Genomic DNA, 26,778 nt, shown 5'->3' on the forward strand with positions numbered 1-26,778 from the left:
CCCCGCCGCGCCGGCACTGCCGCGACTTGCCGGCCGCCGCCTACCTGCCCGGCCCGCGGCGGGCGATGCGGAGCGGGGGAGGCTGCTCCGGAGGCTGCCGCCGCTGCTGATGGATGCGCGGCGGGTGTCTGCCTTCGCCTGGCTGGAGCTCCGCTGAACTCCCTGCCCGCTGGTGCCGCCTGTAGACGGCAGGAGAAACCCGAGCCCGGGAGGCAGCTCCCACCTTCCCGCACACCGCGTGACCCGTGCGGGCTCCGGCAGGCCGGCGGCTGCCCCGGCGGCGATGGCAGCGGCGGGCTCCCTCGGGCTGCACTAAGAGCCGCCTGTTTCTTCTCCCTCTCTTCTCAGAGGCGTTTCATCCCTGCGGGCCGGCTGCTCGCGCGCACCTTGGTACCCGCCGGAGCGACCGCGAAGCCATGGTGTCTGGTGGAAGCAGTGCGTTTCTGCGCCTCGGGATGCTGCTGAGCTTTTGGAGCTCCGCGAGTTGGATGCCTGCTGGAGGATGCCCCCACAAATGCACGTGCGTTGCTTCCAACGTGGACTGTCACGGACTGGGGCTGAAAACCGTGCCGAGGGATATTCCCAGGAATGCGGAGAGGCTGTAAGTAACAGGCGTGAGGGCTCCCCGCGTACCCCGAGAAGCACCTGGGATGAGTTTCTCTACACCTGCCTCTCGGCGCGGAGAACGTAGTAACGGCGCTTTAAGTAACCAGCCGCGGATTAATGTTTGCAGGAGGGAAGGGGAGGAGCTTTTCAGAAGTTACAGCTATTCTGCTGCTGCTCTTGCTTTAAAAACTGTCAGTTCTGGAGCTTCACAGGGTTTTTTTGTTTGTTTGTTCGTTTTAATAACCAGTCGGTTGGGATCTTGTTGCTGGGGTTTTGCAGTGAGGTGCTTGTGATGGAGTTGAGATCTCTTCCTGGAGTGCTCCCAGCGATTATTCCTGTCAGTGCAAACAGCGGCTGAGTCTGTAGCTAAAACCTGGCTGTTTTCACCTGGTGGCTAGTAGCAGTCTCTCCTTGCTTGATTCCCCAGCATGGTGACTTCATCACCATGGAAAAATCGACTGCCACCATAAACTAAACCAAATATATAAGTCATTTTAAAGCAGCCTCTAGTTTCTGTATTAAACTGCCGAAGTAACTCTGTTACGAAGAAGCTGGTTACTTCATTTCTAGGTGACCTCAGGGCTCATCGCAGCGGTGCAGCGTGGGGTGCTTCAGAGCTCAGCACGCGAGAACGTAGTCAGTGCGTTCAGAATAAATCCCTCTGTATCTCATAACTTCTCGGGGTTCTTCTAGTCAACTCCTGCAAAGCATGCTGAGCAAGGAACAAGCTGAAAGCAGAGCTGAGCTCTGGTCCAGTTCTGGCACCCGCTTGGTGCGCAGCACCGTGGCGCTGGCGTTGCCTGATGCTCAGCGTATGGCGTGTGTCCCAGCGCGCCGGGGCCGGGGGGTGAGCGAGCGAGCGAGCGAGTGAGTGTTCAGGGGCTGCACTGCGGCTCTGCCCGCGCTGCCACGGGCGAGCGGAGAGAGGGGCGCTTCAGTGCGTCCTAGGTGCCTTAGCTGATAACTCTAAAATGTTGTTAAGCTTGTTGGCGAATGCCGTGGGTTATATGGCCSTTCTATTTTATTTCCTTCTCGCTCATAGAGTTGGGGAATTTTCAAACCCTCTGGCAATTTTTCTCTAACTAAAAAAAGCTAGGCAAGGTTACTAAGCAAAAGAAGTTTTCATAGATACTAGCCTTTTAAAGGCTAAGTTCTGTCTCGGGATGAAATTGTAGAGCATTTATGAAACACAGATGCATTTTTATAGCATGGAGTGCTCTTAAATGATAGCAATATAGGGCTTTTTTTTTTTTCTCCTTACTGGAGTATACCACTATCTTTACTGTTCTGTGAATTCCCTATATCAGCCTTCCTTTTAGACTCAGYTGTGTGAACAGTAGTTTTTAGATGTCAGTGTTGGAGAAGGCTTAACTCCCAGTGCATGAAACTCYGATGTGCACTTTCAGGAATTGATGAGCAGTAACCTTGCGGTTTGGAGACAAGGGAAATCAAGCTGGTAGCATACCAAGCCACTGCGAGTAAGCATAGCTCGGGGGTAMCACGACTATTTGTGTGCGTCTCATCAGTGAGATGTGTTTAAGATTCGAGGGCTAGGCTTAAGCTTTTGAATTTCAGGTTAAAATGATGCACAAATACAAGGTTAGTTGGCCATCTCAAAAGAACTTAAAAAGCAATATGGTAATTTGTTCTTGCTTAGGGTTTAGAGAGGCTGAATTTATTCAGCAATTAGGATTCACATGTGAGATTGTACTTAATAGAGATGTTAACTTTGCTTGTCCTATATAAGAAGCTAAGCTGCAAGGGTGAGTTTCTTGGCCTTAGGATGCAAAGTGTTAAAAAGCACAAAAGGTTAAAGGCATCTAATCGTTGTTGTGTTCCTGGTCCTCGTAGTTTTTGGTATAGTTTACAGATCTTTTAAATTCTAGACTAACAGCTGCATGAAGAACAATAGCTATTTCACAATATTCAGTTTGAACTTTTTACCTCACAGACAAACCACTGATATGTKCATTATCTAGCTGATTTTTTTGAAATAGTGTGTTATTGGAGCATTCAATTCCAAACAATAAAACTGGTTCAAACCTGGCAGCGGCTGAAACCTTATGGAAATAGCATATAGAAGATCACCTAGTAACACACTATTCTGTACTTTTAAATACTGTCTTCCCTTTTTATTCTTCTAGTCTCTCATGAACCTTTCACTGATAAATTCTCTTCAATATAACCGTGCTTTAAAGCTTGTATTTCTAGATTTGTACTAACTAACTGCATTAACTTGAATTTTCCGATGTAGGCAATAGAGAGAGAGAGAGCAAGACCTTAATTCCCCTGAACTGAAATTCTGCTCATAGTTGAAATGTCAAGTCAGTCACTGGATATACCTGAGGATCTCACCCTGTTCGCTGTGGTCCATGGCAACCTCTAATCATGTAGGACTTAATGCTCGGTTGATCTGTAGTCTCTAACTAGTTTGTCGAATTTATAAATAAAAACAAATTGATTACATCTGTCATGACACAGATATTTTTAATCTCAGAAGAGCATTTATATGCTGAATTTCTTTTTAAACAAATTTCTTAATGGCCCCACACCAAGGGAATTTTTAGACTCTTGTGCTATGAAAAGATCTGTGTTGCTTTCTGCATCCTTTTGAACTAAAAATTCCATCCACTAGTCTAGGTTGGAAACTTTTTGCTTTAATAAAAGATCTAACAGCACCACTTAAAATATTTTGCCACTAAACTTTTAGAGTTTTGTTTGTACAAATGCTACAGAATGTTTGGGCTGCAGGAGCCAAGCTAAATATTATTTAAGTTGTGTTAAAATGAAACCCTAGGAAAACTAACTTGAATGTATAATCTGAAGAAAAAGTGAGAAAACTCCATTAGGAGTGGGTGCATAGTCTTGTTGAGAAGTTCCATTGAAGAACTAGCGAAGGTCCCGTAGTATTGCAAGAAATGAATGTTACCAGAGCTTTGATTATTGTTTCTTCATGATAAATGGAAAGCACACTTTCTTCTTTCATTGCTTTGAAGATGCGCTTTTTGTAAAGAGTAATACCTTTTGGAGAGGAATCTGCAGTTCAAACAGTGTTCACAGAAACAGTATTATCATCAAACTGGCCTAAATTTTTTTTTTTTTTTTAAGTTTTGTCTTTAATGGTAGCTTTCCAAATATAGCAGTATTAGGTCTGTGTTTTGTTTTAGCTTGTTACTACGTTCTGTGATAGTCTTCTAACTGTGTAGTATAGATTGAAGTTTTTTTGCTAGCCTAGGTCTCATGCAGAGCTAAAAAGAGATGTGAATGTTGTGCACTGCTGCAGAAAGAAATGACAACATAGAGAAAGTGAGTGCTGAAACAAGTGTTTGCCATTTCCAAAGGGTAATTGGAAATTCCTTTTACCTTTCTTCTAGAGGAGGAGCCCCCAGAATATCCCACATCTCACTCAGAGATGTGAAATTAGGTCTAAGACACACAAACACGTAYGTGCAAGTTGTGATGCTCCATGAAGGAACTTGTCTGTGAACAGAGCAACAGAGCTGACCTTGTAGCTTGTCTTTAGTATGTACTGGCCAATACCACGTTGGCTAAGTAACTTAAAATCCTACCAAAAAACCCACCAAAACAAAAAAAGGTTTATGAGCCCTTTGTGTTGTGGGGAAAACTAATAATGTAATAGTTAACTTTTAGTGGTGGGCACAATGACTTTTTCTTTTTTTACTTCGAGCTTTGCAGCTAATAATTATTAGCTGTGTGAGTGAATGGTGGAGACAAGTTAGGGTTTAGAAACTAAGAATACATAAACATAATAACAGAAATTTAGAATCTTTTACCTTTCTGAAAGGTTTCTTAGGACTGCTTCCTTCAATTGTGCAGTAGATTCCTGTCATGAGAGTTTGCTTAGTAGTGCTCTAGGTCTTGTATGCAATTCGGTATTTATGTCATTTTCTTTACGTCATCGTATGTGTAAGTGCAGTGAGCAGATTAAAGCCACTTGCTTAATGGTTGTTAGGTGTTCTGGGCAGTATCTGCTTTCTGTTTAAATACGAAACGTGAGCCTCTGTRCTTTTTTTCCCATTTATGTCTAGTGCTCTTCCTGTTAGTAGCATTATATGTGTATAAAAGTTTATTTGGAGAATTAAGCTGTGTGTTTGGGTTCTTGATGAATTTACACCTGGTAGCTTAGAATCTGGTTTAACTGATAGCTCCCCTGTGTTAATTGTTGTTGTGTGTGGTGKTTTTTTTTGTTTTTTGCTTTTGTTTTTTTACTTTGGGAGATTCTTTACCTTTCTAAATTGATAAAGCTGCAAGACTAATCAGTTCTGTGCTCTGCCTGAGTAGCTAAATTGAGTGTGTCCACATTTAGGTGCAATTCAGAAGCTTAGTCATCTGCTTACTCTGGAGTTTTCATGTGGTCTGGGGTTTCTGTTATACAAATATATTGTTATGGTGGTTTTGGCCTAGGTGAACATAGCTGCTGAAGTTGCACTGGCTTGTAATAAGTCTTCCACTTCCTCAATTTTGTCTCCTAATTAAATCTAAGCTCCTGTCTTGAATGCTTCCCTATTACTACAGAACACATTGGTAAGCACATGCAAATGTAATTATATGGACTCTCACGTTGGCTTTCTGTTCTTCAAGAATACTTCCCACTAGGGATTGCCACTCGTTCGTTCCCGTGGTAATAGTCTCCARAAGCCTGCGTGGGGCCCTTCCTCCCCACCCCGGCCATGGGTCAAGGAGTAGGTGTACATGGCTTTGGCTTAGAAGAATTTGCTATCAGAGGTACTGATCCTGGGAAAACTTTGCCGAGTTGCTTGGTCTCATTTGGGTAACTTCCCTTTACTAGCTTAATAGTGACTGTTCGTGCTTGACTGAAGGTGGGCATGGACTTGTACTGGCTTCGTCTTGCAATATTAAATTGTTAGCCCATTCCCAAGTGATGGGAATAGGAAGGAGGATGAAATTAGCCTTTGTAATTCTGATAACTAGTGCTGGGCACTGCCTTGTTGTCTGTAGTTGCTTGCTCAGATTTGGATTCTGAGATCGAGGGGACCAGATTACTCGCTGCAGATTTTTTTCAATGAACTGCTGTGAGACTATTCCCTTTTTTGTGCTCTTCTTTTTCCAGCTGAGTATTGATTCATCAAAAGCAGTAGATGAAAGAAACGTTGCCCTTCCAAAGAACAGCTGTTGTCTTTTTGGTAGGCCTAAAATATAAATGATTGTATTGCTTTGCTTTTTTTTTTTTCCCCCTTGGAATTTGTGTGTGAGCAGAGAAGTGTAAGTGTATCAGAGTAGGCCTAGCTCTTCTGAATTTTTTTCAGGCCTGTACAGATGGATAATGATACCAAAAATAAATAAATCCTAATATATTTTTATTCTTACAGTTATCTGTATGAAAATCCTCGCCTTGTGCACTGTCTGTCACTTTTGAATTGATTGCTATGAAGTCATTTGACCTTCATAGTGCACACTATCAGTAATCTTTTAGAATGTCACTGCCATGCCTTTTTTTTTTTTTTTTTTTTTGGTACCTAAAACAAAAGTTACCAGCCCTACATGGACATGAACATTTGCTGTCTGTGTGTTAGCAGTATCCAACCCATTTCTCAGCTTCTGCAGAGCAGAAAGAAGATGGTTTCCCCATCTGAGTCTCAAGAGATGCTTGGTGAGCCACAGAGATGATAGGGAAAAAGAACTTGGTTCAAATAAGGATATTCAGTGTGTAAGTTTCTGCCACAGAATRTTAAGAATGAAGCTCTTCTGCTCAGGAGACTTCAGGAGAATCGGGATGTGTTCCCTCCCAGGAACTAATAGCTCAAATTACTTGAAGCTTAGTTGTTGTAGAAGTCTTCATGCAGCTCCTGTTATCCATAGTGCYTGATTTCCTATGGCTGCCTGTCGCTGCATTGCTGCAGCTGATCTTTTAAAATGAATAGTATTTTGCTAGTTGTTGGTCTGGTGGGATCCATTTTTCTTGATTAGTAGACTTAATCGTACCTGAACAAAGGTGGAGAATGGAAGCCATTGCTTAAGTGTTGCAGATATGTTGGCTTACACCTGCCTCGCCAGGATCAAATGGAGAACTGTTTTCCTTCRAGTGCAAAGTTGAAATGCATCAGGACCCTTTCTTAGTCACCACTGTGTTGCTGTTTTTTTCCACATCTTCTACATGCTAAGGCTGGTGTAATGGTGTAATGTTCGGATAAATTTTCTGAAGACTGGATTGAATTGCTCCCCCTGCCCCCTCAAAAGCCTTTGGCTTAAGACTGCAGTGAGCATTCCAGCAGTGTTTCAAGGCAATGAAATAATTTGTGTTGTTTAACATATATCTAATTAAAAAGTAAATTTCCAACACACTCAATAGATCCTGATTTCCTTTGTTTTTTTTTTTGTTACTTGCCTCTTTCTCTAAATCCAAACCGACAAAACATAATCTTTGTAATTCAGAATGAGCAATGTAAGCTGCACCTTCTACACCTTCTTTTATCTTCAAAAGTGCCTCCAGCCCTATGAGGTGCTACGTTGTAGCAAACTCTCTGTGATTAAAAGGATCATTCTTCCTTTTTAAGTTAACCTGAATCACCCAAGTGAATTATATGAAGGGCAGGTCTGCTGCTTGGCTTCAGTTTTGAGATATGCTTCACTGTGCATTCTAACGCTAAAACTATTGGATTATCTGAAATGTTGTTAACTTTGGAAGAGATTGTGGAATGCTCTTCATAAGTAACCTAGTACCCCTCATTTGTTTTGCCTGTTTATTCTCTGTGACTACAGGCAGATACTGGATCAGATAGAGTATTTCTCTAGTTCAGTATTAGAATCTTGTTCAACAGTGACTGGTCTTTTATAGCTGCAGCAAAAGTGCGAGTATAACCAGGGATGCTGCTTCAGTGCTAGCAGATCCTGTATGACAGTGGCACAGAGGATGACTAGAAGCAGTACGTGGTAAAGACTTCTTCAGGTAATTGTCTTTCCGTACATTCTTATTGTGAGGATGCATACATGAGCAGCGTTATCTAGAGAATGTTATCGTGGTAGCATTTGTACCATGGTAAATTCTGTGCCCCGTCCTCTTTTGTGCAGTCCATGAGATAGACTCAGCATGCCACTCATTTGTGCGGTCCGTGAGATAGACTCAGCATGCTGCTCATCGTTGGCTCCTTCCTGCTCCTTGGGTGATCAGGAGTTTCTGTTCATTCTTGATGATTGAACTGCATTATTATATTATTACACGTTTTTTGGCCCAGGGGCTGCTGTTGTCCTTCCAACCCCTTTTAGGTTCATTAACAGGTTTTGTGTGGCTGTACCAGTTTGACCTCTTTCTCTGAGTAATTCTCAGGGTAAGGAAGGGCTGGGTTCTGGTAATACTGTGGCTGCAGCATGGCCCAAGCAGTTCTGCTTTCAGGACTTTTAAAGCCTTTTCTCCAGAAACCTGTAATGCTCCTGCTATTTTTGGATCTCCTTTCAATGTTGTCCAGTCAGATGTCTCATTTAAGATGCTGAATGGCTCTCAGGAATGGAAAGAACTTGTTCTTCCCCATTGAGAAATGGCCTCGTAAACAACAGAAATTCCTTTCTAATGGTGCTAAATAAATAACAGATCTGCTTATTTACATAAGGGACCAGGTCTGTGATCTTATACCCGCAGAGTAAATTTTGGACGAGTTCTAAAGGTTATGTTATCTCTAGAAAACAGTGAAAAGAGATAGGGCTTAAGAGGCTGATTCTTACCTCTCTGCCAGATACTTAGATGCCCCCCTCCCTGCCCCCACCAACTGAATCTGGTCTCTCAGTTGCCTCTGGCAGAATAAATGTGTCTTGTATTTCAGTTTTACACCATCTGTTTGGTGGCTGCAATATATATTTTTAATCCTATGATTGATGGATTCTTGGATCATCAGACTTTTACCTTTCTCTCTGGGATTTGTTGTTGTTGTTGTCATCCCCCCCACCCCGACCTTAATTTAGTTTCGTCCCCCATAGTGGGAAACCATTTTAACCAGTGGCTGTCTTCTTTCCTTTCTTGTCACTTGTGAAGGGAGAATTTTCAATAGCCATCAGTTCAGCTAAAATGGTGAAGAAAATCCAGTGTCTTAAAGCTGGTCCTTTGTTCATTTCCCCATGACACACACATTGTTTTAATTAAGATAGTCATCCTCAAAACCCTTCAAAAATTTACTTCTAAATTGATTTCAGAATTTGTCTTGCTCACAGAATTGCTTTTACCAATCTTTTCCTTAAAACTTGCAATACTGTTGCAGAAGGAGTCCTTAACTACTTATATCAACTAGGCTTTTGGGGAGAAGCCTTTGGGTCTCCTGCAGTGGGCCAGTGGGACTTGTCTGCCTGCCCGCAGAGACCTGCGTGCTGGATAGCAGCCTTATGGAAGTAGTAACCGGTTACTAAGGAAAACCCTCAAAAACCTATTGAGCGTAGGAGAGCCAGATTTTTGGAGCTGCATTCTCATAGCTGATATCTCACTGGCTGCTGTATGGAGCTCTGCTCAGGCTGGTGTGAGGTACAAGGTCTTTAGCGGTGATGCCGTCTTTAGGGGTTTAATTGGAGAGACCTTAACCCTCCTTTGTGTAATGCTTTGGGGGTACTGTAGTCACCTGTGCTGTGATCGGACGTACAGGCGCTCACTCAAAAAAGCGAGACAGATCAGTTATCTATAACTTTTCAGAATTTCTTCTCTCTATACCTTCACAGCCATTTCTGTCTCCACAGTCAGAGGAAGATCAGATCTCCTATTTCAACCAGAACTCTGTGTGAGAGGAGGGATAAACTGCTTTGGAGGTTAATAACCCATTTTAACAGCCTGTGAACGTGCTTGGCAGGAGCGGGGAGTAGGGCTGGCCAGCTGGGCCTGTTGATAAACTCCATTTCTGAATAGATTTATTTGTGTTCTTTCATTTTGGTGCTTGTGCTTGCAAGGAACTGTCCACATGGGGAGGAAAAAAAAAAAAGTGGTTTTACAAAATTTTAAATTTTCTGTAATTTTCGTGATGCCATATAAAAACAAGCGATGCAAGTTAGGCCACTGTAGAGTTGAGATCAGTGCCTGCTGTACTGGTCGGTATGTTTATCTGCTTGTCTATATTTGTCTGCTCTTTTGGTCTTTGCTCGAAGCTCTTTGAGGCTTCTCCATTGGTAYGATGCTTAGCATGAAGAAATCTTGAGCTGCAGTAAGGATGCTCCTAGGCATGAGGACAGAAATGGTAGTAAATGAAAATTGTTATGTTAGCGAGCTTGAGGTTCTGATATCCAAAATCACAGCACTGCAAAATGCAGTTTTAAATGTTTGGCTCCAGACTCTCTCCCTCCCAGGAGCTGGGCTCTGTCAAGGTTGGCTGGTTGGCTGGGGACRGGGGCGGTGGTGGAATATGCTGTTTCTTGTGAATGAGCATTCTCATGAAACGTTTCAAAAGACAGGCTCTTAACTAGTAAGTAAATAATATGCTGAAAGCAGAGGCATAGGTGCATTCTTGTGCATACTAATAGCTAGTTAGGGAACTATTTCTTGGTCCCTGTTCTTTCATTTGGGCTTTTTGCTTTGTTCCTGCAGCTGTTAAGAAATGTGTTAATTAATTTGGATAAAATACGTGTATTAGTAGAATGCACAGTATTACTGATACATGCTGTTATGAAGACACTAATAAATACAACTGATAATTATAAAAGGTACAGACAGCTCTGAGCCTTATATGCTTTCTTAGATCATAGTAAAACTGAATGTTCCAAGTCAGTTCAGTCAAACTGTCCTACTGTATTAAAGTTTTCACTGAAATCTTGCCCTGGGTAGGTGCTGGTGAATGATGAGCACTTCTTCAGGTACGCGCTGGTGAATGATGAGTACCTCTTTGGATATTTTAGCAACTTTTAAGCTTGAGTAAGTACTCAGTTGCCTGTCTGGCAAAAATGGTGTTTAGCTTTCTCAGTAGATGCAGTTTCATATACGATAAGTGGATAAAAATGGTCTAATATGAAAACTTGACTTTGAGAGGCCTTTCCACAAACAACTGGCCCCAAAGCAGAAAAAGTTCTAATTCCTAATTTCAAATTTGTTGTAGAGAGTCCCAAAAAGTCACCCTAAAATGGAAGAAATTTCCCTAGAATTTTGTAATCACGTTCCTTGGAACATACTATCCTGTCAAGGATGGATGATTGGAGAAACTCGTAACTGTTACCCAGAGGTTTATAAAAGTAGATTATTTATCTTTATACTACTGATTGTTATTTCCTCACAATAAGTAGATAGCAAAGAACACAGAATGCATGTCTGCCAATGATTTGATTGTCCAATCTTGCTATCGTTTAGAATATAACTATTATACAGTGTCTGCAGCACACAGCTGATGTAACAGATGTGGTCACATGGCATAAAGCCCATTAAAAAAAAATCATTGCATATATATGTATATGCTCTCCTTAGTGACAGATATAGAGGCACTAATGTTTAATTAAAACAGTCATGTTGTTCAAATTTACAAAAATTTTAGGAAGGAAAAAATTGCATCCTGAAAGCAGTTCAAATGTCTGGCATGTCTTCCTGTCAGTTATGATGCATGCTTTGCCTTGATTTTAATGGGACCTTAATTTAGGGATTTTTTCCAAACTTATCTTTTGTCTATATAGCAGTTTTGTTCTGGTTGGGGAGGCTTTATGTTAAGTATGCTTTCGAAATGCTCATTTCTGAAAAAGCTGGAGGAAACTGCTTTGCTTTGCTCGTCTCACCTTTCTTCTCTAAAGAGTTGGCGAAGGTGGTAGTGGTTACATCATTGAGTAGTGGTTACAACATCATTTAGTGAGATAGGAACTCATATCCTTAATTACAAGCTACTCTGAAGTTGCAGCGGAATGATGAGAAGGGTCTAGCCATCTCCCTCTCATGAAGAGGTAGAGCTGGTTAGAGGTGGTGCTTCAAGAATTTAGCTGGGAAGCAATAAGACAGCTCATTACAAGCACACAGTACAGGGAAGTGATTGCACRTTTTTGAAATGTCTGAATAAAAGTAGGGAGGTAAGCTGGAGACAAGAATATAGTGTGGAAACAAATAAGTGAAGTTCCTGAGCAAAGAAAAAGCATTTGTTTTCCAGAAATGGAAGTGTATGTTGAGAAATAAGGCCCTAAGGCAAAGACGGTGGTTTTTCAGTGAGGAGAACATATCTTGGATGTAAGTTTCTCTGATAAGAATGAAAAAGTATCTGAAACAGAAGCTGACAATCCTTCAGAGTAGTGAGTTTTAATAGATAACATGAAAAGGCACCAAAAGATAAGGACTAATCATAAGTTCTTATGGTTTTTTTTTGTTTGCTTTTTGTGCATGACAAGTTCTTGAGTTAATTTCTTGTGAGAATTGTTAGAAGTCGAAAATGAATTATTCCTAATTAACATTAACTCTGCTTTTTAGAAGAAATGTTTTCCAGGGATGTCCTTCCATAGCTCTTAGGTGTACAAGAAGCTTTGTGCAAAATGGTTTTATAAGGATGAGTTGTTTCAGTAACTTGAAACATCAAATGTGTATGTTGACTAAGTAATGTGTGGGCACCTAATCTTCTTTAGAAAAAGTGAGTTTTGTGGAATGTATAATTCACTTAGCAAACATTGTGAAATCAGTTCAACTCCACTCCATAAATCAAGTGCTGAAAACCAAAAGTAGGAAGAGGACAAAGAATGTAGGAGGAGGAGGGTGGGGAAGGTGGGACTCGACTTTGAGAGTCAGGAAAATTGCTTGTGGTTGTAATCTCTGGATGCAGACTTGACCAAGTGAATATGCAACTTGCTTCAAGTTTTCATTTTGCATATTAAAACTGTCTTGCATCTTTTACTGGAACTTCTTGGCCTAAACTGCTAGTTAGTGGCTACAGTAGGTATGTACACTCATTATGTTGCTTTTTGGAAGAGATAGAGTTGGTGAAACTGGATGCTTCTCTAATACCTTTCCAGGAGAAGAACTCTTAGAAAGAGTTTCTAGTCTGTGCATGTTTGGAAAAGTGAACAAGGAGATGAAATCAGGGCTTTATTTTGGTTTCAGACTTAACAAAACCACTTATATTTGTTGAGAGAATCTTGTTCCCAAGCCATCAAGTATTATAGCAGTCATCACAACTGAAGCAGGTGAAATATCATAATTTCTAAACATAAAATCATCTGTATTAGGAACAGCGACTAACAGATTCCAGTTTATTCACTGAGTTATATTCAGTAAGTACCACATAGGTGAAATATGGACTTAAATGCACTGGAATAAAGCAATACAAATGTTGCTGAAGTTGATGTGCATTCTTTTTTTCCCTGTGAATGTGTAATGCTTGATTATGTAGAGATTAAAAAAAAAAAAAGCAGCTAGAAGTCAGAGAAGGCTCATGAAAAATAGTAATTTTTATCAATACTGGTTTCTCGCTTTCCTAATTGCATTCAGTTCATATAGTCCTCAGTTAACATTAAATTAGAATTAAGCCCATTGTGGAAAATTTTTTTAAAGTTTTGGGAAAGGATAAATGATTGCTATAAATCATAGTAATGACCTTAGCTCTAAATGATGCTTATACTTAGAACAATTTTCTGAATTTCAGGCATCACAGAAGGTCATGTTTTACATTGACTAACAATGTATGCCTAGTTGAGGTACTGTGAAGTGCAGGTACATGTCTATTGATATTTCCATGAAGATTATACATTTGATAGTTGAGTGAAAATATGGCCCACAGAATGTTTGAAGTTGTCTGCTTTCTACCTATATAAATGTTTGGTCTTTGTTTGAAAACTGCTGAACTGATGTGGTAGCTACCTACATGTCCATACAGCCAGCTGGTATGTTTTGCATATGGAAAAGGAGAGAGGGTTGTAGAACTTAAGTAGGCATGGTTAATTTAAAAGAAGAATTTGGGAACTGAAATGGAATAATAAGAAGCTAGAAATGAAGTATTGGGGTTTTTTTATATGCAGCTGTTAACCTTGATTATGGAGCTTTTTGGAGGAATGAAAATGATGCTTGAGCTGAAATGACACAGTACTACACTTTTTCTTAAAAAATGTGCATATCCTGGCTTCTGCATATTAAATCACATTTCTGTAGCAACTGTGTTTTAAAGTATTTCCTATAATGTTCTTTGTGCTTCATATCTAAACCTTTCCCCCCCCTCTTCCCATGTTTCACCCTTTTATATATAGAAAAAGTAGAATCATAAAATTATCAGGTTGGCAGGGACCTCGGCAGGTTACCTGGTCCAGCCTCTGGCTCAAAGCAGGATCAACATTGAGTTCAGACCTGGTTGTTCAGGGCTTTGTCCAGTTGGGTCTTAAAAAACACCAAGGATGGAGATTCTACGTTATCTCTGTGCAACCTGTTCTAGGTCTTAACTATCCTCAGAGTAAGCTTTTTAAACAATTGGAAACTCCCCTGTTTCAACTTACAATCATTGTTTTTCCTTCTCTTGCTGTGTGCCTCAATAAAGAGTCTTGCTCTATTTTCTCAGTAACCTCTTTTTAGGTATTGGAAGACTGCTATTCATTCTTCTCAAAGCTTGCTCTTCAGGCTAAACAAGCCAAGCTTCCTCAGCCTCATTTCATAGCGCATGAACTCAAACCCCTGACTGTTTTAATGATCCTCCATGGGATTTGCTCAAGTTTATCATCATCTTTCTTGTACTGAAGGGTCCAAAACTGAACACAGTGTTCCAGATGTAGTCAAGGTAGTCAATATCCACTGTGCTCTCTTCATCTGTAGTTTCTAGTCATCTGTATTCATCTAGTCATTTCAGAATACAAGGCAGTCTGGCTGGTCAAATATGATTTACCTTTGATCTCTGCTTTTAGTCACCTTCTTTCGTGTGCCCAGAAATTGCTTTTAACAGTATTTGCTCTGTGACTTCTCCAGGGACTGAAGTGAGGCTGCCACTGACCAGTCTGTACTTCACTATATCATTCTTCTGCCACTGTGGGTCATTCCTCTCCTCCTTGAACCCTGTCTTTAGGCATAAAGGCTTGGGAGACCTTGTCAGTGAACACCGATACAAAGAAGGCATTGGCTCACTAAATCATCACTTTGCCTTATTTATTCTTTTACAGATAATGTAGCACTAGAAGCTTTTCTTGTCTTTGATGTCYCTTGCCAGTTTGAACTCTAGTTGAGCTTTGACTTTCCTAATACCATCCCTGCATACCCGAGCAGTGTTCCTGTGTAGCATACCCTTGCTTCTGCTTATGCCCCTTTTGCACTAAGTTCAGTCATGAGTTGCCTATTTAGCCAGGTTCATCTTCTGATACACCTGCTCATTTTCCTCAGTATCTGAATGGAGTGTCCTTGTGCTAAGGTTGTCCTTAAAGACCTGCCAGCTCTCTTGAGCTCCTTTTCTCTTTAAGGCTGCTTCCCACAAGATCCTCCCTAACAGTCTGCTGAATAGGCTGAAGTCTGCTCTCCTGAAGTCCAGGGTCTGTACTCTGCTACRTGCCTTCCTCCCACCCCTCGGCATATTGAATGCCATTGTTTCATGGTCACTAAAGCCAAGGATGCTGCAGGTTATCACACCCTGACCAGTTCTTCCCTGGCTGTGAGCAGCAGATCCAGGAAGGMCTCGCCCCTGGTTGACCCATCCAGCATCTCTGTAAAGTTAAGAAGCTATGCCTGACCCCCTCCAGAAACCTCCTGCCTTGTTTGCCTCCCACTGGGTTGCCTTTCCAGCAGATGTCAGGGAGATTAAAGTCTCTCATAAGAACCAGGGTCTGTGGTCTGGAGACTTCCGCGAGTTGCTTGGAGAAGACTTTGTCCCCTCCCTCACCCTGAGTGGGTGGTCGGTAACAAACTCCCACCACAGCGTCACCCTCGCTGGCTTCTCTGACCCAGACCAGCAGGCTCTCAAGGAGCCTGTCCCCCTTTCCGTAGAGGAGCTCTGTCCACGTGAGCGGTTCCTTTGCATAAAGACAACCTCCCCTCCTCTTCTTCCCTGACTGTCTTTGTTGCAGACCCTGCATCCAACCATCACTGAACATACATATAACTACATGAGCTGTCCCACCACATCTTAGTCATTCCAATGACGTCCTAGTTCAGCATCTGTAGTCAAAACTTTAACTCTTCCTGCTTGTTTCCCAGACTGTGTATTTATGTATAGGCATTTGTGGTTGGGCCCCTTTTTGATCTGATTCTTCTTGCAGGCTGTCTTTCTCTTCTGCAAGAGCACAGATGACACTGCCAAGGGACATCTGGAGCAAATCAAGAGTAATTATAAAACTCTGGGGACAAAGGTAAAGGACATGGGAGTATAACAGGTACTGTATATACTTAGAACATTATTCTTCCAGCATAACATTTGCTTTCTGTATAATAAAACCTGCAAACTATCGTATCTGGTCAGGAGTTTCTGCAGCTTGGGATAAACATGCATTTCCTTGGAAGAAATGGGGTATTTAAATTGCTTGATCCTTCAGTTCATCGTGCTGCTTTCTGTAGGTCTCAAACTTGACTTTTGATAGTGATCTGCTCAATGGAGAATATAGCCACTGCAAAATTGCACAAGGTAATTCTTTCCTGTCTTTCTTTAGCACGTATAATTTTCCAAGTAACTTTTCTTCTTACTACAAAAACGAGGACTGATGTGTTATCTCCATCAGTTCCAGATCATTTGGACACTATGTGGGTTATTGACCAAGCACTGCTGTAATGGACTTGAGGATGGACAGCTTATTCACAGAATTAGGGCACTTAAGATCAGTTTTCTCATTGTTCAAACAGCAAGAAAACACTGTCTGAGTCATACCTGAAAGTCTCTTGTAATCAGGAGGAACGATCTAATTTTCTTGAAGTAAAAGCTGTATTGTGTGGGTGCATTAGAAAAGTATTATGGACTGCAGCAGAGAATTTGTACATTTCAGCTATTTTATAGCTATTTAATTACCATTTGAATTATTCTTGAGACTGAAACTATCCAGTATCATACATATGGACCTACTCAACAACAGCAACAAAAACTATTAGATGTTGGATCGTAAGTTTATTGTTATTCTGACTTAACATGAATAACAAACAATATCAAAATTACTAGATCCCAACATTACCATGTTAATGCACTGTGCAGTACTCTTCTCATGTTACTGGAACTATGCAGAGTATTTCTGAATCCTTCCAGGATCTGGTGGGTTCTGGCAGGGGCTGTTTTTTCTCTAGTAATGTTCCTCCACTTGGTCTTTCTGCAGAGGAGAGAGGGGATTGAGACCTGTCCTCACAGAGTTTAATAGGGGTTTGTGCCACAAGGTGGTTGTGGAGGCACTGATACTTTATTCCTTGTTCCTCTTTTCTAGCATAACCTTTTCTTTGAGCCACTTCATTCCTGGCTCATGGCAACTGTAATTGTTTCTGACACTTGGTTAATGGGACAGAGGAGGAGTATGTGGACTACATCTTGCACCATCAGCTTTTGGTCTGGAGAGGCTTTGCTGGCAGAGCTGCTGCACCCATGGAGTGTGTGGTGGGCAGACACAGCTAAGTCAGTTTGAGGGAGTGCTCTAACACAGTGGTAAYGCACAATTTTGATGTTGTTTGCTATTAGGTAAAGTCAGAATTGCAATGAGGTTAGGATGCAGGTCACAAATTTGTTGCTGGATGCCATCATAGAATCATAGATCAACTGAAGCTGGAGGGGACCTCTGGAGGTCCCATCTAGTCCAACCCTCTGTTCAAAGCAGGTCCAATTAGATCAGGTTGCTTAGGGCCTTGTTCAGGTGAGTTTTGGGTGTCTCCAACAGTGGAGATGCCACAGCCTCTCTGGGCCTCATTCCAATATTTGACCACCCTTATTGTTTACCAGAAAAGTCCTAATTTCCAGTAGGAATTTCCTGTCTTTCAAACCTACAATGATTACCTCTTTTTTCTATCATGGTGAGCTTTCAAGAAGAATGTGCCTCCATCTTTTCTATATTCTCCTATTCTACTACCTATTAGGTAGTAGTAGACTGCAATAAGATCTTCCCCTAACCCTCTCTTCAGGTTCAGTGTCCCCAGTTCTCTCAGCCTCTATGTCATGTGCAGCAGCCTCCTAATTATTTTTTTGGCTCTCTGCTTTACTCCTTCCAGTGAGTCAATGCCTTTCTTGTGCAGGGGAGCCTGATGCTGGATACAGCGTTACAGATGAGCTTTCACAAATCCTGCCGGCTACACCCTTGCTGGTACAGTCTGGTCTGCTGTTGGCCTCCGTTGCTGCAAGGGTATGCTGCTGAGTGATGTTTTGTGATCCACCAGGACCCCCATGTCTTTCTCTGCAAAGCTACTGCCTGGTCAGTTAGACTGTGTTTGTTACATGGGCTTATTTTCTCCTGGGTGCAGGACTTTGCGTTTATTTCTGTTGAACTTGAGGTTTCTGTCAGCCCAGTTTTTCAGCCTGTTATGGTCCTGCTGGACTGAAGCCCTGCTTTGCGGTGTATTGGCCATTCCCTCTGATTTGGTATCATCTGTGAACTTACCACATGAGTGCTCTGTCCTGTGTTCCAGGTCATTAATGAAAAAAACCAAAAAAACAATTTTGGCCCTCGTCTCTACCCCTGAGGGACACCGCTAGTAATCAGCTGCTGATCACCACCCTCTAAGCCCAGTGGTCCAGCCAGTTTTCCACCCGGCTTATCTTTTATGTAGTCCATATATCACCAGTTTGGATATGAAAATAGTATGGGAGATGGTGTCAAAGGCTTTGCTGCAGTCGAGGTAGACACATTTACTTGCTTTCTTCTTGTCCATGGACATGTTGTCTTGTCACTTCATCACAGAAAGCAATCGGGTTGGTCAGACAGGATTTGGTACAGCTGTGTAAGTTGAGGCTGGCTCTTTTCAGTCACCTTGTTGTCCTTTGTGTGCTTGAGTGTGAACAGTGGAGGAAAAAGGGTTGTTATCAGTGCAGTAAGGCTGGTCGCTCTTATACTTCTTGTTGTCGCACTGTGGAAGCAGCTGGCTATACAGCTAGCTGTCTCTAGCTGCTTTCGCTGTGCAGGATATTTCTTAGGGAAACTGGAAGAAGGGATGTCAATCATGTTATAACAGTCTAGAATTAGTTTGGAAAAGTAGAACATCTTTACAATTAATTGTCATGTGAAATATTTGGAGAGTATAGGTCTTCCTAGAAGTCAGTAAACAAACACTTTTTTTCATGGTCCTTTGAAAATTGATCATTTGACTGTTTTGGTTTAAGAAGAAAAATAAGTCTTACCAAGGCAGAATGTACCACCTACTTTGTAATAAAATGAGATTACTTTAGCTGGATATGATTTTGCAATTTTTTCCTGTCTTTGTCTTTACAAGGGGTGTTCATACTTAAGCATGTGATTTGGAAACTAATGGAATTTGCGCATTTCATAAAATCCAGTCCCAAGTCTTTAGTTCCTGCATTGCTTAAGTTGAGATGAAAATATGTTAAATCTGAAGATATGCAGATTGTTCTGCCAGAGGGCTTCGGGGCAGTGTTATAACTGAGGAGCTGATCATGGTGACTTTGAAGTTCTTGGACTGGAGGCACAAGATAAGTGCCAAGTGCTTTTATAGGGAATTATAGTCATTTAAGGTTAAGAGGCTAGTGGCAGTCTATACGCATTAAAGCCAAATTAACTCCATAGCAGAAATTCTGGAAAATTGTTAAAATAAAACAGATACAGGGTGTGTAAAGAACAAGAAAGCCAAAAGCCCACATACAGAAATGGATACATCCATGCGTAAGGGAGTGGATTTTTCTCCTCTTGACGGGTACAGCATTAGCATGTTACCAAGCTAAGCCCCAAAGTACTCCTAGAGAGAGAAGAGCTTTACTGAAGAACCTTTTGCCCCCAACTCTGCAGGGAGCATTTTTAGAAATGAAGAAGTGCTCCTCATGGTTGCACTCCTACAATGCAGTAGCTAGCCAAGTGAATGGTTAACTTACCCATGAAAACACAGGGTTCCTGCAGTTCAGGTGTTGTCCGTGTTCCTGGTTACCTTGCACAGTGTCTGGGGGTTGGGCAAACAAACCCAACAGGAAAAGTTTAAAGGGATGACTCAGCTGTCATTCCAGCAGGTGGTTTGGATCGACAAAGTCCTTTAGCAATGTACTGGCAAAACAATAAAAGCCTTGTTTCCCAAGAATGTGTGCTGCTTGAGTTATTTGGAGGAATTGGGCTAATGCAGAATATCAGTAACTCTTTAGATTCAGGAATGCTGGTTCCGTCATTATCACTTGAACTTTGGCTCCTACATTTTGAATGTGGGTTACTGCCAAGCTGATCTATCATTTAAAACAAATATTTCTAACTGAGTTACAAATGCATAAGAAAAACATCACAGAGAGGTATACTTGCTATGGTCTCAAATGTCACTTAAATTTAGAAGAAAATTATAAATTTTCTTCTATTTTTCAGGAACTTTCTGATGTTGCTTGAATTGTATCCTAGTGGATGTTTATTTTAACGTGAGCTCTAGATTCATATTGGCTTCAGACCTGTTCGGTTCTTAGGGAAGAGATGGTTTTATTGATTCCTAAGTGCACTGTTCTGTGAGAGATACAAACTTTATACAGCCCTTGGGGGGKGTGTGTGTGTGTGTGGGGGGAAATCCAAAAAGTGAAATGAACAGAAATGAAGTAATCCACATGGAAGTATGTAGATTACATCAGGTGTTGCTTTAATCAAGACTTTTTAGAGTAGTAAATTTTTTGTTGATTTGTGTTTAGCCCAAACATGACACAAACGTGTGGATTTGAGCTGGTATTTGGTAGCCACATAGAAAACTTAATTAGCAGGAACAGAAACTAAATTTCGGGCTTCAGGTTCTATGACTAGAAATCTTTACCTACGTGAGAAGCAGTTGGTTACAAACGAATCATAGTGGTGTGTAACTTGGGCAAGATAGCTGTTTTTGAAGTGTGTGGCAGTTAATTCTTGTTAAACACAGTATATAGTTTCTCTACTGCTTTTATTGAATTCGTTGCCTATTAATATAAATGGAAAAATATCTGAAAATTTGAATGCGGTTGCAACTGTTGCTCTAAATTCTCTTGTCTTAAGATACCAGGTTACTTTCACTTTGCATATTTACTCATGTCATGTAATTCTTTGCTAGATTAAAGAAACATGGATTAATAAATGTTTTCCTAAATAGTGCCCATCTAGCACTTGTGGTGTTTATCACCGAGATGCAAAATCAGCCACTGCCATGAAACCATTGGAAATCAGAGATGATTTTCAGTTTCGTTGTTAAGAAAGCTACTGCATTAGCTAGTCTGGGACCTCCAGAGTTCCCTGAAGGAAAGGAGAACTTTACTGTAGGAAACCTATTGACAATGAACAGCTTTAACCAAATGAAATAACTGGATTTCTTCAGCAAAACAACTAACTTTAAGCAACTTCTTTCCTGACCAAAAGCTAGCAGCATTGGGCCTAGACTCTGGTGGTTTCCCAGGTCAGAAAAAAATGCAGCTTAAAAAAGAAGGTGCATTAAATACCCTGTGTTAAAGCGAAGGCACTACTTGGAGTAGGACCACCAAGCCAAGAGGGTTTTGTGTGCCTGTGACCTTGTACTGTGCCCAAACCTCACAGACATGAAAAAAGGACGTGGTGGGGAGTGGTGCTGAGACCTAACCATCWGTACTAAGGTTTTTGACTTTGGCCCAGGGATCTCTTTCTTTTTTTCTGCTATGTAGCCAAGAAAGACATAACTAGACAACCAGAACTAGCTGCAAAGTGGGAAGTTAGATTAAAACACTGGAACCTTGGGAGAGCTGTGGCATTAGTTCAAGGATTCACCTGAGTATGTCTAAGACCTAGAACTATGATGAGGCAACAAGTTTTGGATTACCTTGGAGATGAAAATGTACATGGAAGTCAGCAGGTAGCAAACTGAAATCTGAGTAATAGGAAGTTGCTACAATCTGATAGTGTCATTTCAAATTTTTGCATCCTTGTGTATATAAAGTTTGGAGTTTTGTATAAGGATTTGGATTTGTATGTAAGTATTGAATTATCAATTTGAGTTTGATTGAAACAAGAATTCAGTATGTGATTGTTTGGTTATTGGGCCTTCCATAAAACTTGTGATATTTATTGTGGTGTTGATGGATTTTCAGACTCGTTTCTGATCTTGTATATTAAGGAGTTATAGGCTCAGAGATGTCTAGGATGGGTATATTTATTTGCCAAAGTATATAAGTCTAGAAGACAGAATATAGAGTCCTGTGATTTTAGCACGTGGTATAATAAAACTATGACATGGATTTACTCCTCAAGTCATAAATTTTATAAATTGCAAGGATGAGGGTGAGGCTTCAGATGAACAGTATCCAGCTATTTTGGAAGAGTTTGGTGGCTCAGCAGAATAATTGTCAACTGAAATTTAAGTAATGTAACAGAGGAGATCTATGCCCTTCTAATGCTGTTTGAAGCTGCAAAAAGACATGCTCCAGAGAATGCTGGAGACATTTAAAAACATTTAAATATCTGGCTTAAGTTCACTAGATTGTCTTTAGAGAAGAATGAAAGATGAAGCAATTGAGAGGAATTCTCACTATGAAGCGGGATTTGCTTCAGTTGATCCAAACATCCCTGTTTGTAATGAGTGTGTACACTGTGTGACTTGGTCTTCAGCATCTACAAAATATGTCTTGAATTAAATTGTTATTAGAGCATAGCAGGACATGTTTATGAGTAAAGCTCACTTTAACAGTTCAATCTGAACTCATTTTCATGATGTCTTGTACCGTTCCAATCTAATTGATGTTTCCATTCCCACTGAAATAATTGCTTCAGTGTCTATGTTTTCTGAAAGCTGTCACTACGCCTGCATTGTCTTTAATGTGTTGTATGCTAAAATGAGAAATAAAATGGCAGGAGAGATATATCAACAGCATTACTAAAACTGGTGTAGATCACAGCTTCAGTTTCTTTTCCTCTTAGTGTGTGAGTGGTGTCAAGTGAGCTCTGACAGCCTGGAAGAGGAGACCTGGTTTCCCCAGTGGGATTTTCTTGATGTTCTTTGGGACAATGTTGTTTGAATGTGAAATGACAGAGTAGTAACTGAGCTTGTGTACACATGGGCTGAGATGGATGTGCAGAGTGAGATCTAAGGTCCACTTGCCCCACGTGTTACGGAAAACGCAGGAATTCTGCACAATGTGATCTTTATCTTAGAATGAACATATCTGCACATGGGTATTTGTTGAAATTGGATATAAATTAAATTCACCTTTAGGATTACGGTATAAATTTCTCCATGTCTTTGGCCCAAATAATTTCTTTTCAAAGCCATTTCTGTGTTTGCTTCCAGCAGTTCTCCTGTACAGCAATGTACTTTAAAGCCAATTAAGACTAGACACGAAGGTTTAGGTTTTTGTATTTGAAACCCACTAGTGAGCCCATAATCAGCTGCCAAGCTTTTTATAAAGGAAACAAAATATTATGTTGCCCACAAACACCAGCTGTAAACCACTAATGTCTGCAACAGTTCAGTAACTTCACAGTTACAGAATTTAATTGACTAATGGGTTAACCTGTGGCAATCAGCTTTTTAGCAGTAGTGTTAGACCTACTGTGAACAGGAGGAGGAAGTGTTACATAGTTTATCAAGGTTTTAATCTGTTTTTCTTCAACTGGAAGACAAACCTTGAGGGAGGGCTTTGCTGGAACAGGTAAATGCGCAGAAGGGAATTGCTGCTTTTTAAAGCAGAGGAGGCGGTTATCGATTAAAATACTAAACAGTTTAAGGAAAGCCGAACTTCGTGAAGAAGACGGAGCTGGTGTGTTGGGGCTGGTCTCCCTTACAGACTTGAGGGGAGGGGAAAAAGGGAGGAAAGAAAAGATTTGCCATGGATATATGAAAGGAATGCAGTTCTACATGCAGCTACTTCAGCTGAGTAAAACTGTACTGAGAATCAAGGCTCATGAAAATGGCCCGAAAGCTGGGCCACTGGGACGATGCTGCTCTGGGGACCTGGGCTGACTCGGAGCTGGCCGGGAGAATTCTGACCGTGTGAATGCTGTGTTTTGGTAGGCCTTTTCTGAGACACAGGCAAGGCAAGGCTTCTGAAGGAATGGCATGCAAAGCAGATGGAAAACAACACGCAAGTAAAACRAAAGCTATTTAAGTATTGCTTCCTCCAGACTTAAATTTTTCCAATGCTTCTTGCAGTCAGGTCACCCTGGTGCACCAGGGAATAGTTAATGATGCACCAGGATAGAAGAACTGAACTGAGAGCACAGAGATATGAGCCTGGTAAAGCAGAAAAACGTAGACAGCAAGTCAAAGGTATTCTTCAAGAAAAGCAAGGTTCACTCAAGAGATGAATAAATGCAAATGGACGAGAATAGCTGGAACATGCAATGAAAGTGCTCTGTAGTTGTGTTGTCTTTTTTATTTAATGGACCTTTTAAAAGTATATTTGACCCAAGTTAGGTAAGGATGCTGTATTTGTTCTTATAGCTGAAATATAGGAATTTTTTTTTTTCCCCAGTCTGCTCACCATCATCATTAGTTCCCATCTATCATAAGGAACATAGTTTCCTGACAGGAGAATCTGTTTCTTCCATCATTTAGGTATATCCTGCATTAAGACACTTAAACTGACTCTTAGAAGTTTATTCTATTTGTTTTGAAGCCATTTTGTCACTTGAGTTTTTTATTAGTAGTATTTTGACATTTATAAGTAACCATCAGAAATGAATTCTAATATTATAAAACAAACACTTGTTCTGTACTCTAGTGCATCTCACATACTGCTTATTTACCTTTAATCTTGTTGATGTCTTGCTTTTATACACTAGAAAGATTCACACTAGGATTGATTATATAGCAAGTGTTTGAAAAAGAAGTGGAAAAAAGGTATTATGCATGCATGCATCCATGTCCAACATGCAACTTTGACTGCAACTTTCAGTGGCAGATTTCAGTAAAAAAAATTCTGACTATGGACAATGTAGACTAGTTAGAATTATTTGCCTAAATTCTGATGGGTTTTGTTGTTTTTTGGTTGGTTTTTTAATGATTAATCCTTAGTCTGTTCTTCCTGTTGTCTATGGCAAATTTAAGTTGCAGTGTCAAAAGGTGAAGATCTCAAACTGTAGCTGGTTTGTCCCTGGTACAAATTTTGTAGACGTATATGCTTAGGATTTGTCAGTATAAACCGTGAGCTTAATCATCATCTTTGCCAACTTCTATTTTTAGGTACCAAACTACCCTCAGTTGTAAAGTGGCATAGTATTGTCTTGAGTTTAATTTTTTTGATTAGCTCTCCAGTTTCAGTAAGAGATTTCTATGAATGCCTCAGCATGCTAAAATGACATTAAAAGGAGCTAATTCCCTATTGGTCTGCATCTGAGGTTTAGGTAGGGACCACCTGAGAGAACAATTATGCATGTTTAGGAATATGAACAGTTATTTTTGTGGATGTATCAGTACAATTATCTGCACTCTCATCTAAATATTTAATTTTGATGAATGGAGGATAATGTTTATATTGGAAAACTTTTTATTTTCATGTTTAGAAGCATTTTGCGAAATTAACAGTATACTAGGACATTAGTTCTGCTTCTCCTCTGGATAAGGAAAATGTACTTTTTAACAAGCTTAAACTTCAAAATACGTAACTGTCTTGTCTTTGACAATGTGATTTACTACAGAAAAATGAAGTTTGTTACCATGACAATTGCTTTTCATTTAATACTTTAGAGGAATATAACTTCATGGTGGCAGAAAAAAAGGATCTTGCTTTGGAAATGAAATAATTTTAATAATTTATGCTTGAACATTCACGTATTTCTACGTAGAAGTAGTAGATCTACCCTACTGATAGGGTCTGGAGTGAAGTGAGAAGAGTTGGGTTTAAGTAGCAGTCATACCGAGTGCCTTGTATGGAAATACATGTACGACAGAAAATTACTGGAGATTGTGCCAGCCAGCAACCCCCCCTCTCCCTCCCCCCTTGTAAGATGCTATAAGAATGATCGCAAGTGATTAAAATGTTCTCCGCACTTCAAAGGCTTTTGCATTCTGTTTATAACACTACTTGCGGAGAACTTAAACGACTGTTTAGGATAGCTTCAATGCTGTATTTGTCAAAATACAAGCATAATAGTTAAGGTATGTCTGGAATTTTAGTCCTACTGTTTCCTTGAATTCCTTTTTTGTACCTACAGAAATACTCAGCTTGAAGCAGTACTTAAGAACACACATCTGTATTTCCAAAATTATTTCAGGGTCAAGGGTTGTGCAAGTTTCAGGTGATTGCCAAACATACATAAAAGTAATCGTGTAATCTTACTTCTTGTCTTGTTGAGTTTTACTTGAAATAGGAGAACAATTGAGCCTTCTTAATCCAGAAAAGGTGTATCTCAGTGCACACTAATGTGGGGACTGTGGTAAAACTGAAATTAATAGGTAAACCTCTGCTTCTTACTGTGAATTTGTGATCTCGTATTCTCTTTTATGAAATAAACTTCTAGCCTTGTGATTAGTTTTTCCATATTCAATCTTTTTCGCTAATGACTATAGACAATAAAATTTGTCAAAATCTGTTGTTTACAGTCTTATGATCTTTAAAACAATAACTGAATGCTTTTTTTAGTATGAAAGCTGTTACCCAAAGACTTATGTTTGGGGTTTTTAGCAGCTTTCAGTGACCATAAAACGTGAGTCAGGGAGTAGCGGGGGGGGAAAAAGTTGACTCCAATATTAGAAAATTTGTTTTCGTATAAAAGGCTGCTTGCATCTAGGAAACCCTCTGACACCTGGAACAAATTTGCAATTATATGATGGAGTGTATGTCTATTTTTTTGGTTGTATACAAGTTGGCTGCCTACTGTTTATTATGTTAAAATAGGCATGGCTGATGGTCAGGGAGAAAGGCTGGTTGTTTGCCTTGTCCCTGCTGGTTAGCACTGGGTCACATAGAGCAAACTGGATGGAGGAGGTAGAGGTTTGTTCCCTGGGAAAAGAGCAGGGGAACATGCTCAGCTGGGAGAACTTTTGGTGCTGCCCAGCAAAGGCAAGTCCAAAGGGAGAGACACAGCAACACGGGACCTATAGCACCAGCAGATATTGGTATACGCTTTTGAAGAACAAGGAAAAGAGACCTAAACAGACTTCCGAAATGACAAAAAGAGTCTTTACATCAGGAAAGAAAGGGGGGGGGGCTATTCCCAGTTTGTTGCATCTCTAGAGGCACTAAATGCTAGTGTACTATCCTTAAGGAGAGGACCAGTCTCGCA

The 26,778-nt window shown here is 40.6% G+C and overlaps 1 protein-coding gene across 1 annotated transcript in view; it reads left to right on the plus strand.

Annotated features, from left to right (window-relative positions):
• The first annotated feature begins 401 nt into the window (after positions 1-401).
• Positions 402-26,778, plus strand: part of SLIT3 (slit guidance ligand 3) — a 515,694-nt gene continuing 489,317 nt past the window's right edge. Inside the window, exon 1 of the mRNA XM_026061340.1 lies at positions 402-601. Coding sequence (XP_025917125.1) covers positions 417-601 — 185 coding nt within the window. The 5' untranslated portion in view covers positions 402-416. The remainder of the gene's footprint in view (positions 602-26,778) is intronic.

Source organism: Apteryx rowi, unplaced genomic scaffold (assembly GCF_003343035.1).
Source record: "Apteryx rowi isolate R43461 unplaced genomic scaffold, aptRow1 scaffold_18, whole genome shotgun sequence".
Classification (NCBI taxonomy): Eukaryota; Metazoa; Chordata; class Aves; order Apterygiformes; family Apterygidae; genus Apteryx; species Apteryx rowi.